This window comes from Notolabrus celidotus, chromosome 3, assembly GCF_009762535.1.
Source record: "Notolabrus celidotus isolate fNotCel1 chromosome 3, fNotCel1.pri, whole genome shotgun sequence".
Lineage (NCBI taxonomy): Eukaryota > Metazoa > Chordata > Actinopteri > Labriformes > Labridae > Notolabrus > Notolabrus celidotus.
Window position 1 is genome coordinate 12,686,747 of NC_048274.1, and position 15,540 is coordinate 12,702,286.

Below are 15,540 nucleotides of genomic sequence, written 5' to 3' on the forward strand. Positions count from 1 at the left end.
GTGTGATTATTTCCTGTGGAAGAGCAACAGGACAGAACGTACAAGCCGAACACAGTCCGACTTTGCACCACAACTCCCAGAGGAGACAAAAATGTTGCAGTTCACACACATCCTCTTAAAGACATTTATTTGTCCATCAGATTCATCAGAGTCTGAATCAAGTTCTCACTGCAGCCAGGCTGAGCTGTCTCTTTCCCCAGGGGACAACATGGGGACCCTCCTCCCTCCTCTGTTACATAAGTCTGCTCCCGCTTGCCAGATTTGTTTAAAATTTGGTTGTGTGAAGCACAGAGTGCACGGCTGCAAAGGAAGTGGCACAATCACAGATAACAGGGCAGAGGAAGTGTGAGAAGGCAAAAGAAAACAGATCAGATGAGGGAGGGAGGATAAGTGCCCCGACTTTTCAAATGTATAATCGCAATGAAAGACGAAGGAAAGGTTGAACAGAGCTTCATCGCAGTCAAACAGTAGATTATGTAAACTCACCCTTGGTGTTTCACATGAGGTTGACAGCTGTTAAAAAGTCCAAAAACACAACCTTGTACTCAAACCTGACACTGCTGCAGAGATGCTAACACAACACTGACAGAGCTGCAACACCTGATGCTGCATGCTTGTTTTAAACCATCACCCACTAAGACCCCACAGCTGTACACACCATCTGAACCTGTCCACAGAGATCACACACGTTACCTGAGTCCACCACCAGCGCTGCAGAGAAACACGCGCACACACTCCTGCTGATCTCTCCAACACGGACCGACTTCCCCACAGACAAACTGTCAGGCTCAGGTTTTTCCTTCCAAAACTCCTCTATCCTCGGGGCTTCTCCTTCCTTCTCCCGTCCCCTCTGTTCCCTTTCTTTTTTCAGCAACAGCCTCTCTTTCACTCCCTGGGAGCTTTGACCATTTAAGGAGAAGGGCTCTGAATACCTCTTTGGGCTGCTGTGGAGTGTGTGTGTGTGCGTTTATAAGAGAGTGTGTGTGTTTCTGCTGCTGCTCCAGTGAACATCCCGCACAGAAAAAAAAGAAACCACTCAGGGAATCGTGTTTTTTCCCTGCAGGGCTTTGTTTTCTTTCTCTAATCGTAGTTTGGGAGCAGTAGGAGATAATTCATGTGATGTTGTTGTATGCAGTGGGATGTTTGTTGGAGATGATAGATATATCATGTCCATCCCCATTTGTGTTTACTCTACAGCCTGAGAGGAATCCCTGCATCCTCCTCTAAGCTCTTCAAGTCCATCTGTGAAGAGTAAACTTCACCGCCAAACCTTGCACCATGTTTGCTAGGGGATATCAAAGTTCTAAGTGCTGCAATCATCCTGCATTATTTTGGGGAGAAAAAAAAGAACACAGAAGTCACATTGCTTGTGGGAGCACAGCTGACTTTCATGGCGAATTACAGCATTAGAGCTGAATTAATCTAAGCTGCTACACTGTGAAGAAAACTGTTTATCAAAGGAACAACTTGTGAAAAAAAAAGTCAGATGTTCTTGATGAATTCAACCTGAGCACAAACCTGCCTTTAGGTAATCCAATTATGTACTTTTTCCAAGCTATACAAGGAAGAAATACACACCTCCTGCAAACAACTTAATATACCATATATGGACCTTTAACACACGTGATATCCTGCATCCACGTCTAACATCACATGATGCTGCAGATGATTTCCTTGCTGTGTCTAACAAATAATAAAAATGGCATAATTATTTGACTAATCACACTAATACATAACGCAGTGAGTAAGATCTAGTAACATCTAGTGGTGATGTTGCAGATTGCATCCTCCTCCTAGATGTTCTGTTGGAGGTTTCTGCCTGCTAAAGGAAGTTTGTCCTTGCAGCTGTAACTTGCTAAATGCTGCAAAGTGCTCTGCTCATGGTGGATTAAGATGAGATCAGACTGAGTCCTGTCTGTAAGATAGGACTGGATCTTATCCTGTCTTGATGTTGGGTCTTTGTTAATAACAGAACATAGAGTACAGTCTAGACCTGCTCTGTTTGTAAAGCGCCTTCTGACAACATTTGTTTTGATTTGGTGCTATATTTAAAGATTGATTGATTGATTGATCAAACTGACAACTCTCCCTTAAAATAAAAAACAAAGAAGGCCCTCAAGCCCATGTTCAGTTTGTACACTCCTGCTTAAATCCAGCAGAGCCACACATCAAGCTCTGCAAAACAGGACCTGCTCCACAAGTAGATATGAGGAATGCATGCTAAGCTAGCCACAACACAACATATTTTAAGAGATATGCAATGCACATTCAAATAACTTGGCGAATGGTTCCCTTGATTTTACAAACTGGAACTTTGTGGCTGTGTTAATGTTGATGCTGGTTGAGTTAAAGCGTATTTGATCTGCTGTACAGCTTAGAAGTTCAACAGAGTGCTTAGAAACTCTGGTTTGAGGTGACTCTCGCCGCAGAGGTCGTAGGTTCAATTCCAGCATCGACCATTTACAGCAGGTCCTTCCCCTCTCTCTACTCCCTACATTTCCTGTCTCTCTTCAGCTGTCCTGTCCATTAAAGGTTAAAATGCCAAAAATATAACTAAAAGAAACTCTGGGTTGTTTCCTCCAAATAGTATGAGAAGTTGTTAGATAAATGTGTGAAAGAGAGAACATAAAAGAAACTCTTTTAGATAGCTAACACTGATGATAGACCGATAAGTTTCAAAGGAAATGTATTTTTGGATGAACTGTGACGATTCATCTGACGAGTGAGATGGGTGACATTTTGCTCTTTCAGTATCAGTGAGGCCAAGCTAATAAGATGGAAGACCTCTGGTTACAGTTTGTATTGTAGGAAATTAATTGTACAAGCTAGTCATACATCATTTTTAAAGAACTTCTTCAATAATAATTTTACTGGTCCTAAGTGAGGGGCTTTTGACAACAGCTGCTCTAGACTCTGACCAATAAACTGAGGCAGATTGCACTTCATCATGAACTCGAGAAGCTGTTAGTTAAGAGATTTCTTAAAGAGTAGAACATTTAAAACATGTCAGCAGAACAAAAATACACATATGCTGCTCATTTACACCACATTAAACCAGTATTTCTCTCTTAAAGGACATAGTATCATAATTAAAGGTCTTACCTTGCTGCAGCTGCCTCGTCCTGTGCCACCTGTTGGAGCCAGAGCAGAGACAGTGAACGCTGATTTGCATTTAACAGGAAAGCATGTGCAATGCAAATGTCTTGAGATGGTTAAAAAAAGAGAAGTCAGAGTCAGTGTGTGTGTGTGTGTGTGTGTGTGTGTGTGTGTGTGTGTGTGTGTGTGTGTGTGTGTGTGTGTGTGTGTGTTCAAAGAGAAAACAAACAAGGAAGCCGTAAATTGAGTTTTCTATCCCCTGACGCTGATGCTGGCAGCCTGATATTAGTCCGATTGGTAGAAAACTACGGTAACTTTGGTTTCAGGAAGTATCTGACTTCTCCACCCTCTTCCCTCCTCTACTACCAGGGGCAACAGTCACCTGGCAACCATTTTGAGTGCATGAGGTGCTTGATCTGCTGGGTTGACAGCTCTTGGCCGAGTGGAGGCTTTTGTGTTGTCTGCTTTAGGTGCTCTCGGGTAAAGGTTTGTTATAATGTGATACCAGGCGAAGGGTTGAACATGAGAAGCGCCGACAGAGATCAACTACTTTTATGTTGCTAATTGTTTTTGACATCTCAAAGGATATTCCTCCCAGAATATGTGAATCAGACTCCTAATCTGATGAAGAGGTGCAGAATTTTGCAGCTGAATTATTCAACAAAACATGATTTAACAAGGTGGGAAAACACCTTAAAATATTGGTGATTCATTACAACACATTTGTTCAAAAATAACACAAGTTCAACCTCAAGAACATTCTTCTTCTCTTTTTTCATCACAGTATTTTTCTCTCCGTCCTGAAAGCGCTCAGCCCAACTTCACAAACTCACTCACATTCCATCCTAAAGAGATTTTGGTATTTCCACCTTCACCTCATCAAAGAGCGCACAGTTTACAGCCCCCACACACCGAGCATTAGATACCCACTGCTTCTCTAAATTATTTACATTCAGCCTCCAGTGGATCTTTGTTCATCTCACAACCTGACAGTGTCTTGTTTGAAACAGCAACATAACACCTAAAAACAGGCTTTGCTCTTATGTTTTGTCCCAGTGGAGCGCCTAAATGTGATTAAATACCTTATATTTATGTTTTATTAGTGCAAGTAGATGCAACAGAGTAGTTTTAAAAGCCTTAATGGACGTAGAGTACTTCATTGTTCCTTTGATATTATCTGACATTCAAAAGCACCATCACCGCTCTGAAGACATTTAAAAGCTCAGGATTCATCAATGTTAGTAGAGTCCTTTGCTCCATCACCATTCGGTCTATTGGTTCTTACAGCCATTAAAGGTCCCCAGAGGAGGAATTTTGACAACGTTGATGTCTGCTGACTTTCCCCTTTCTGCCTCCAAGATGTCGACATGTGTTGCTTTCATCAAAACTTTTGAGCAAAGTAACTGGTCACAGGGGAGGCTCAGCAAAGGCCAATAATCCTGTTTTTTATAACATGCAAATCTACATGATCGTGTGTTGGTTCTGCTTTTCTTTTTATTGTTTTCGTCTTAATGAGCTTGTGTTCATTCCAAAAGTTTTATGGGTTCTTCTTTGGCCTGTGTTAAACAAATCCACAATATCTTTTTTAAATTGTGGGACCAGTTTGTTTACAATGCTACTCTCACAAAGAAAAAAAACTATCCAAAAATGTAACTTTCTTGGCAGAGATAAGTACTTTTTTGTTCCTCTATTAATGTCTACAGATGAGACCTCTGGCTTTAATCTCACAGAATTAACATCTCATTCATGTTAAGAAATATGTGATGTTCAAAATAGTCCAGTTATTTGTAGGTAACACTAACATCTAGCTGGGAATGAATTTAAACTTCTCTCAGATGAACAGTGACAGGATCATACTATGAACCGTTAACATCTTGAGCCACAGCAGCATCAAACTAGGAGCACGTTTCAACTTTTATGACGACAATGTCCCCCATAAAATGTTTACTGCTCACCCGGCTGCAGCTGTTTAGGCTTGGATGCAGCTTCATTTGGTAAGCAAAAGCCTCATCATGCTAACACAGCTCTGGGAAATGTAAACTTTAGACTGAGGAGTTTATAAAATAAACAAAACAGGTAGACGTTGAGACGACTCCTGTCTGTCCACTCTGACGTCACTCATTAGATACAAAAACCTATGATTACCAAGCTTCGAACTTCACTATACGCCATAAATCAACAGTTCAACAAAACATGTTGCCCTCTAAGTCATCAAGGGACTATTTCTATTGGAGGAAGGATTTGGAAATAGACTTGCTTTGACCTTTCTGAGCATTTAGGCAGATAGCTGCCCTAGAGCCTCAGCCGAAAACCACAATGAAGAATGAGATTCAATTTGACAGAGAGTTAAATAAATCAGTGAGGTTTTCTTTATTATTTTACTTAATTGAATCATAATTATTTTAATCATTGCTTTAACATATATCTATCTTATTTAATTATTTATTTATCTTTTTATTTCTTGTATTCATCTGATCTTGTTAAAGCTACCTTATTTTTTAACTTTTCTTTCCACTATTACTTATTTTATTAATTTTACTGTATTGATTTTATTTTATTTTAAAGTATTTTATTTATAATCCTGCCTTTTATAATTTTACCATTGCTGTTGTTTTCTGTCTCTCTGTTATTCTGTGAAGTACTTTAGGCTACATGTTTGTATGTATGAAAGGTGCTATATTAATAAAGTTGAGTTGAGTTGAGCTTCTTAAGTAAAGTCATATTTCATCAGACTTTTTGATTAATACATTCCCATACTTGTCAAAACATGAGAAGCTTGAGCCTGGTATCACATCTGTAGGGAACACGCGGCTGAGGAAAACAATCTATTAGCTGGTTGCTCAACCTCTTAGCCTCTAGTTTAGCATAAAGACTGTAAATAGGAGGGAACAGGTAGCATAGCTCGATATGAGGGTAAAACATGAAACTGAACTTTGCGGCAAACTGTGCAGCAGTGTGCAAAAAGGCTCACCAGCGTCTGCATTGCTTGAGAAAACTAGCTTTCTTTCACATTGATGGAACAATCATGACCATGTTCTACCATGCTTTTATCGAATCTGTTGTGTCCTTCTCCCTAGTCTCATGGTTTGGCCAAATCACTCTAAAGGAAAGGAACTCTTTAAACCAGATAGTTAAATGGTCAAGCAAGTTGATTGGTGAGCCACAGGCATCCACAGTTTCCCTGTACACTAACCAGTTACAGCGGATAGCCACCTCTATTTTAAATAATGCCTCACACCCTCTGCACAGTGATTTCCAGCTTCTTCACTCTGGACGACGGTTTTTAGTCCCAAGGTGCAGGACACAGCGTCACAAGAAAAGCTTTGTTCCTGCTGCTGTTACTGAGCTGAACAAGCAATAGCTTTTATTTTCCCACACAGTCAGCCTCCAATCTTATGACTTGAGCCCAGATTGTCTTATTTATTCATGTGATTCCATTGGTTGACTGTTTTCTGATATGCTTTTTAAATGGAACCTTTAGCACTTTTATCATTTTATCATTTTATCATGTCTATTCATTTTACCATTTATAGTGTTAGATTAGTTTTTAGGATATTTTTTGTATGTTTTGCACATTAAGTAGATTGTTCTGTCTGAAGTCTATCTTGTAATTTTGTATCGACCTAACATCTCACTGGCTGCAAAACAAGTTTACCTACAGGTACAAATAAAGTAACCTGAACCTGGACCTGAAACATTGTCTCACAGCATCTAGATCAGTCCCGTATTTTTATCTCAAATGTTGAAATGACAAAACACCAAGTTGTGGCATTGCCAGATGATGAACCAGTCTATTTTCTGAAACAGCAACTTTGGAGCTTTTTGTATTTTGCTTGTATGGATTAGACAAACCTCACACATTGTTTTAATGAAGTCTTGAGATGCTCAAATTTTGACACAACCTTTAGGCTAAGCTAAACTAAGCCAGCGGTCGACAACTTCTCTTTCACTAAAGATAGATGAGCGTGATATTAATCAGTGTATTTGAATCTTATTCAAGCAGTTTAGCACTTTTCAAAAGGTTGAACTACTTTTTTAATGCTAGTCATAAAAAAATGTGTTGGCTCTCCACTTTTTAATGAAAGGGAATATTCTCTTACTCACTTTTATTGTTTTGCTTCAAGCTATGTGACTAAAAACTCTGCAATGAGTTCTTTGTTAGGTCGAACTTCTCTGAGTGTTTATATAAACTTACATAAAAACACTTAGGAACAAGACATACGTGTAAAATAGGCAGATATGATGATTTAGCCCAAGTTTAAAAATGTGTTTGCATTTGTAGTTTTATAGAAAAACACTTCACCATCCCTGTTTTTGTGCGAAAAAAAACCCCTTTAACCTCCCCTGATTCCCCCCCCCCCCCCCCCCCCCCCCCCCACCCCCCCCCCCACACCCCTCTTTGATCGATAGCATGAACTCCCTCAGAGATAAATTGCTGTTGTTTGCAATGTAAATATCAACTGTACCTATTTTCAGACATCCTTAGGGATTACCATCAGAGGAGGAAGTAGCTTTAATTTATCTATGACTCACGTGTACCCCATAACCACAATAACAGTGAGGCCGCAGCCACCATACCATTCATGGGAAGCTGTGGAGGCTCACAGACTTCTGGGAGAGGAGGAGATGGAGGAGGTGTAGGAGGAGGAGGAGGAGAAGGAGGAGGAGGAGGAGGAATCTCTGCTCGGTCTTCATCTTCAAGCTCCACATGGGACTCATTGGTAATATTTTCTGTGACTGGTGCAGGATCAGTCTGCAGAGCGGGGCCTGGAGACTTATGTATGAGAAGTCAGAAGAGGCAACAAATTAACTTAGTGTGTCTGAATGTGGAACTTTTTATAACTTATGTACTTCAAAAAAATGTAATCCCTATGATTTCAGGCATCTTGACCCCGACTTTTAATTTAAGTTGATGCTAGTTGGTTTGCTTCATGAAAAAACAAAAACAAACAAACTTTCAAACCTCCGGATAACGTCTGAAAATATGAACGAAAATCTTTTAATTCACAAAAAAGCAATTACTGCACAAATAGTTCTTTGATGATCATTATGTAAGGCACAAACACACACACACACACACACACACACACACACACACACACACACACACACACACACACACACACACACACACACACACACACACACACACACACACACACAGGCTAATGGATGTACTAGAAACTCTGCCTCTGCAATCACCACAAGAGGTCATCAGTTTCCACAAGAGACACATGAGATGATTACGAGTGCAGGAAAAAAAGACAATCTGAAGTCTGTAAACTAAAAAGTATGATAAAATAGTTATTTCTGCATTTATTGATAGCTACATTTTATTTCTTTCAGGCCATTAAAATGAATCAAATGAAAAAGTCAGATGAGAAAAAGATTAGTAGAAATAAAATTCTGAGAAATACTTTGATGGCAAACCCCCTTAAAGTTTACAAGCAATGTTATTTCAACCAAAGTTAAAAAGTGCTTCTTAAAACTTAATTTTTATTCCTGCATGTTATTCAAATGTTATGCATATACACACTGAATTTTGAGTCTGTGCACCCAGAGTGCAAATAAGTTAATAACCTCAACTGAGAACCTTTAACATCTGCATGGTATATTTATCACAGAGCCTCCCCGGATTTTATCTGAATTTTATTTGACTTTATTTTATTTTAACCATCTTAAGAAATATATTGTAAAATAATTGTATTCCCTTTAGAGTTATTTTATGTATTTTAAAATATGTTGTTTATTTCTTTATCTTAACTTGTGTGTTTTTATAATCTGTTTGTTTTAATTTGCTGCCCATGTAAAACACTTTTTAACCTGGTTTTTGAAAAGTGCTCAACAAATAAATCATTATTATTATTATTATTATTATTATTATTATTATTATTATTATTATTATTATTATTATTATTATTATTATTATTATTATTATATTGTAGCAGTTTTCATTCCAACAGCAGAGTAATGAGCATCTCTGTCATAATATATCATATCCATGAAGAATTTAAGCAGAAATATTGACTACATAATAAGCTAAGATCTTAGTTTCTAGGTGTTCTTGTGTAAAGTAAAGTTTTGGAAACTCATATCAGTAGTATATCTGATGTTCGTTTTCCCCCTGATTCATTTCTAACATCATTGTTTTCTCCTGATCTGTGTTGCTACAGCTCTAACAGAAATACAAACCTGTGCTGAAGCTTGTTCTGTGATCCGGGCCTCCATAACATTCATCTGCATGTCAGTGTCGGCTGCTCTGCCCAGAGCCTTCTCCACCTTCTGAGTGATGCTCTCCATCCTCATCCTCACCTGGCTCACCCTCTGCTCGCTTGCTCTCACCAGCTCGGCCGTCTCCAGGGCGCTGTTCACCATTGCCTCCATCCTCCTGAGGGTCGCCAGGAGGGCGTCTGCGCTCACCTGAGGCTGGGTCTGCTCCTGCTCTGAGGCTGCTCCACCTGTAATCTCTGTGGCCACTGCTGCATCCCTCAGTTCCTTCTTCACCTTCTCCACCACAGTGCTTTCTGCTTCTTCTTTTTCTGTGTTGGTTGCCTTGTCAATACAAAGAGCCCTGATAGTGTTTTTTTCAGCGATACACTCCTGAGCAGATCTTAAAGAGGTTTGCAGGCAGAGGACCTGCTCCCTCATATCAGTGATGGTCTGCTCTGCCCTCTGGAGCTTGGCTTGTGTTTCAGAGAGCTCCTGGGATGGCTGCTGTTCTTTTGACTGGACCTTGGCCCCTCCAAGGCTGCGGGATTTCCACCAGTTCACCACCGCCACTTTCTTGGCCTCCTGACTCGAGCTTTGCTTTTGCTCCTTTTGCTCCCAGCTCTTCTGCCGCTCCTCTGCTTTCTCTCCTTTCTCCTCCCACACACACTTTTGCAGCTCCAAGTCCTGCAGACTGAAACCACCACCATAGCTTTATAAACATCTCCTTTACACACTGTTATGTCTGCATTTACAGAGGGGCACTAAAACTGCACTTAGCCCTGATAGGGTCTAACACAGAAGATTTTTGCTCGTACAGGTTACGTAATGGCGATGCCCGTAAATTCACTGTCACCACCAGACACCACTTTTACTAGAGGAAGCTTCTAAGAACAGAGTGTAACATCAAACAAATCCCGTCCATTACCTTAAGAGGAGAAAGGGAGGTAAAAAACTCACATACACATTGACAAGCTGCTGCTTGATGCTTGCCTGTTGCTGCAGGCGGTGAGGAAAAGGCCTCTCCTGTGTTTCTACAGGAGCAGAGTCCTGAAGTGTGAGAGAAGATACAAGACAGATTTACACATATACATGTTACTGCATGCCACGGATGTCATACACTTTCTACCGCCTCCTTACCCTCTCGGGATACTTGTTGTGCAGAAGATGAACTATTTCTGCAGCCTTGATTCTGTGGATGATGCGCTGAATATCGTCCATGTGCACGGAGGGGAGGCTTAGGTCGTCCAGAGCTCTGTGATGCTGTAGCAGACAGTGAAGACAGAGAGTGCATGGTCAACATTAAACAGAAAATCAGCAACATGAAAGAGAACCTGTTACGACAGTGAGCACTTCTTACCTGCTGCATATCCTGTATCTCACTCTGCAGAGAGCGGTGGTTTGGAGGATCTTGACTGTAGAGATTCTGTGGCCCAATTCGGAGTCTGTCGTACCTGCCAGACGAAAAGAAACAGAGCTCAACATTTACAATATTTAGCAATACCTACAAAACTTTGCTAAGAATTTAAGACTTTTTGAGACCTCGTAGATCTAACAAAGAAAAATCTACACTGTTTTTGCACAGCAGAAGAAACTGACATAAAGACAGGCCTGGCTTATGTAACTTTATAGGCCAAATTTTAAATCTTTTTTGCAGATCTTGCAAATCAACTCATGAGTATTGTATTTTTTATCTTCACATCACATTTAATTTAACTTAATTTTTTTCATCTTCCCTTCTCTTCTGTTGGCTGCGAATGTTGTTTATTGTCACGAGAACGAGAAAATCCATAAACAGAATAACAAAATAGAATAACGCTAACTACACAAAGCTCTGAGGAACAAGGCATAACAGTGTAGATTGATATATTACTCAGACATGTCTCAGTCAGACTGTAATCTTAACCCTAATACCTCTCATGACTAAAAATAAATTTTAAAAAATCTCATGAAAGACTTTATAAGACATTTACTCCTTGGCTTTTAATGCAGCATGAGAGTTTTTGTTGGTCTTTTAATTTACTGTATTATTACTATTCTTTATTTCTACTGTTTGTATTTGTTGTGCAGCACTTTTGTAACCTTGTTGTTTTTAAAATGTGCTATATAATTAAAATGAATTGGACTGGATTGGATTAAGGATCCATGGGTATCCTTTATTGACAGTAAAATTACCTCAGAAGAACTTGGTGTGAATGTTCCTGCAGCCTGTTCAGCTCTGACTGCAAACCCTGAAACACCAGAGGAGTCAAAGTGTTAAATAACACTCAAAATTACCATTCAAAGCCACTCAATAAAATATAACCACAATGTAAGAAATCAAAGAATTTGAAACCTTTGAGTTTTTTGTAGCATGAGATGTATTTATGAAGCTATTAAGTCTGCTGATTGTTGAAATACTTGACACACAAACTTGCATTATTATCACATTTCATTTGAACCTGTTTATTATGATTCAAGATAGTAGTATCAACACTACTTTACTCTGTCATGTGAAATTAGAATCACATCATTACAATTTATAAAACACATCGTGCCGATTCAAAGTGTTGTCTCTGCTCGGCATCAAACATACCTCGATCATGTTGTGATTCTCAGCATGAGAGCTTTTCATCTTATCCATGAGGATCTCTTTCTGTACGGGAACATTTGAAGGTAAAGTTAAATTAAAATATCAACTAATTATATTTTGGATTAATAAAGGAAAGACAAACCTTTGTGATTTCTCTGTCTTTCACTGTCAGTGTAACCAGGGTTTCCTCCAGTTCAGCCTGCAACATTTCAAAAGTGTTATAGTCTTGATTTAAGCACAAAATATAGTACATACAAATCGTAAGAGCCTTTCACTCATCTGTTCTCACCCTCAACTCAGCGTTGATCTTTCTCAATTTGTTGATGCTTTCTTCAGAACACGTCCTCTCAAAGATCATCTTTTCATTCTGGTGGGGTAATGTTTTTTTTTAAGATGAAAAGAACATCTTGGTTTCCATAAAAAAAGAATTGATTTACATTAGAACTGAGAATAACTACAACACCTTATCTTCTAGCCTGTGGATGTGAACCTTCAGGCATTCAACCTCACTGCTCTAAAGACAAAAGGTGAACATGTCAAAGGTTGAGATAAAGAAATTGATGAGTTCTACATTCAGCGTCTGATATACCAGTTTGGTGCAGCTGGTTTGGGTGCGGCTGGCTCTTTCCTGAGCTTCTTTGAACGCCCGACGGCTCTCCTCAAGTTCTTCTGTCATGGATCTGGCTCGAGCTGCTGATCGCTGAGAACTACACACACCAAAGATAGATAAATAAATAGAACATAGATCTGTTTTATGTCTGACTTTACTGTGTTTTGATCCAGATCTTAACAAGAGTCCACTTCAGGAGAATGTTGGATCCATAATTGTGTTTGCCTACATCCGTGCTTGTGTGTGTTTTAACAATAAAGTATATTCTGAACTGCTGCACATATTGTATCAATTTCTTATTTTCAGATAAATAAACTCAGACAAAAGGTGAAAACAAGCCTTTGAGATGAGCAATCACATCTTTTTTTATACCATCTGCAACTTTTCTATCATTTAGAGTCTGTTCAGCTTTTTTAATGCATCTTATGTTTTGTGTTAAACTGCTTTGTTAAATGTCTTTGGTTGAAGAGGATTGCAGCTGATCCTTCACCTGACCAGCTTTGCTCTCAGCTCAGTGATCTCCAAAGTGAGCTGCAGGTTAATGTCCTCACACTGAGCCACCGTCTTCAACAGGCTGCTGTTCTGCTCGCTCAGCTTATGATGAGCGTGCTTCAGCTCAGCCACTGTCCCTAATAAATCTTTCCCGTCACTGAAGCCAAAACAAAACAGACAGCGAGTAGTATTAAAAAATGTAGGAGGAAAACACACACAGTGATTTAAAGAGAGAATGGCTGACCAGGAGCACTGAAGGCTTTCTGAGGAAGCAGTTTTGGTTTCAGAGGCTGAGAAATCCATCCCTGAAAGAAAACAGGATTTTATGAGTTGCAGTTTGATGTGAGGAAGACTTTTAACAGAAGTCTGAACAAAACCAAAATGTACCGTTTACAAGAACTTTGGAAGAGTCTGGCAAAGATACTTGACTGCCATCTGCATCAGAACTGAAACACAAGAGGGAGAATCTCACAGCTCACAGAAAATAATAATAAGCTGTACACCTATACATAACTAGAAATATATCACCAGTATCAAATATAATGCTTTTTGGATTTATAATTCACTTTAAATATGCAGAGGTTTCTTGAAGATTGTATTTCCATCTTTCCCATTAAGGAATAATCTACATGAGCTATTTTGCTTGTGCCTGAAGTTGATGAGGTCTTAGGATCTTTTACTTTGGTAAAAGTGGGAAATGCATTGTATAAAGGCAAATCTTTTCAAGTTTAAGTTCACCAATCAAAATTAATCTTATGCAAAAACACAGATACATAGCAGGATGTTCTTCAATCTGCAAAGGGTTCACTGTTCAGGACGTTATATGAATCATAAAAATGTTGTTTTATTAATTCTAAAGATGCATTCCTATTTAAACAACTTAAATGTTATCAAGCTGGACCTCATATTAATAATTACATATACTGTTGGTTGATTAATCTATAACCATCTGTAATTACTTGAAGGTCATGGCATGTTTGAAATGTAGTTTTTAAAGCTCATAATTAAACACAATGAAGGAAAAGTTGTCCTCTGATCAAGACTTGAAGTTCAGAGTGAGGTTGCTGAGTTTCACCTGTCCTGGCTGCACTGTGCGATCCAGTCCCTCATGGTGGCATGAAACGTCTCTCTGCTCACATGAGGGTCTTTACAGTCAGGGTCCAGCAGACGTCGCAGGGAAGCCAGTCTGTCCTGCTCTGGACTCTGATGCGTCATGGTCTGCAGGTACTGAATAATGGTGGAAGCCAACACCTCACCTGAAGACGAGAGAGGCGCAGGAGCGATGATGCAAAGGTCACTCGATGATGTTAATGCATTGTGTTGAAACCAACATAAGCCTGTGTACCTGTGTTGGAGGTGTTACATGTGTTATACATGATGTCGAGGAGTTCATGTTCAGAGAATCCACTTGTGTCTGTATTGTCCTGAAGCACCTCTCTCGTCCCGCAGCTTGGTGAGTCCCAGCCTAAAGGTGCACAGATGGGCAATTATTGGACATTCATAGTAAATGTAACACAAGTTTATACACTGTATATATGTTAAACACTTGTTTTGTTGCTTACCATCATTGCTGTTAGACATTGTGCTTGTTTCCCCTGAACCTTCCTGCTACATGACCTGCTATTTTAATAAACAGCACAAACATTTACCTTTTGTTTCTGAAAAATAAGAGCAAAACTGACAGAGGGAACACAGAATGAATTGAAATCAATACAAAATTATGAGATGAAGTTTAATTTTAGAAGACTTCTCTCTGATCTGACTCCTTATGTTATTTTTTTGTTGTTGTAGAATGTAATTAGAGGGCTACAAAAACTGTAAAAACAATCCTAATTTTTTTAAAAGAGCACAGAATTTCTACACCAAATGTAAGTCACATCAAGCATCTTTTAAAAATAATAAATTCAGTATCCACAAATAACAACTTGCGACAATGTTCAATTACACAATGCTACAAATATCTAATGATTTCGATCTCATACAGCTTGATCACAATCACTTTCTATTTTTAAAAAGATGAACAAGTGATAAAAATAAATTCTTACTTCTCAGACTTGGTCAGCTCTTGGTCAGTGAAACCTTAGGCTACATCAGGAGCTTCATTTTCCTTTTTGTTCATCTGATCTTCCTCTTCATTCACTGTGATGGTGGTATAAGAAGTCTTTTCCCCTGTGCTTGTTTTTACTGCTTCACATCAAAACCAGCTGACGTCCCCAAAGCGCCCCCTCACTCACCCCTCCTCCCCCGTCCTTCACTACCTCACCACCCACCTCACCCCTATGCAGCTCAAATGCTGCCCTACAGAGGTCTGAGACATGGATCCACCTGAAAGATTTCAATTCAAATCCACAGATCAAGTGCGCAGTCTGGCAGACTCCATGCAAAACTTATAGAAAGTGTATAGTTTAAACTCTCTTTGCAATCAATGTGGAAAAATATCATTAATCCATTTAAATACATGGCTGCTGATACACAGGATTTAAAGAATCAATCAATCAATCAAGAAATCTTTATTGCCAAGTGAGCTCGCACACACAAGGAATTGTGATGTGGTGAATGGAAC

General features: G+C 39.3%; 1 protein-coding gene across 1 annotated transcript in view; it reads right to left on the reverse strand.

Moving 5' to 3' along the window:
• The window catches only part of mrvi1 (murine retrovirus integration site 1 homolog), a 38,263-nt gene extending 23,131 nt beyond the window's left edge, over window positions 1-15,132 (reverse strand). The window contains exons 1-19 of the mRNA XM_034680116.1: window positions 15,023-15,132; window positions 14,540-14,597; window positions 14,323-14,442; window positions 14,053-14,233; window positions 13,365-13,423; window positions 13,222-13,282; window positions 12,976-13,134; window positions 12,465-12,582; window positions 12,339-12,389; window positions 12,165-12,242; window positions 12,018-12,074; window positions 11,879-11,938; window positions 11,479-11,534; window positions 10,664-10,757; window positions 10,444-10,566; window positions 10,268-10,353; window positions 9,289-9,997; window positions 7,675-7,870; window positions 3,103-3,131 (exon numbers count right to left, since the gene is read on the reverse strand). Of these exons, the coding sequence (XP_034536007.1) occupies window positions 3,103-3,131; window positions 7,675-7,870; window positions 9,289-9,997; window positions 10,268-10,353; window positions 10,444-10,566; window positions 10,664-10,757; window positions 11,479-11,534; window positions 11,879-11,938; window positions 12,018-12,074; window positions 12,165-12,242; window positions 12,339-12,389; window positions 12,465-12,582; window positions 12,976-13,134; window positions 13,222-13,282; window positions 13,365-13,423; window positions 14,053-14,233; window positions 14,323-14,442; window positions 14,540-14,558 (2,256 nt within the window). The 5' untranslated portion in view covers window positions 14,559-14,597; window positions 15,023-15,132. The remainder of the gene's footprint in view (window positions 1-3,102; window positions 3,132-7,674; window positions 7,871-9,288; window positions 9,998-10,267; window positions 10,354-10,443; window positions 10,567-10,663; window positions 10,758-11,478; window positions 11,535-11,878; window positions 11,939-12,017; window positions 12,075-12,164; window positions 12,243-12,338; window positions 12,390-12,464; window positions 12,583-12,975; window positions 13,135-13,221; window positions 13,283-13,364; window positions 13,424-14,052; window positions 14,234-14,322; window positions 14,443-14,539; window positions 14,598-15,022) is intronic.
• Window positions 15,133-15,540: the final 408 nt, after the last annotated feature.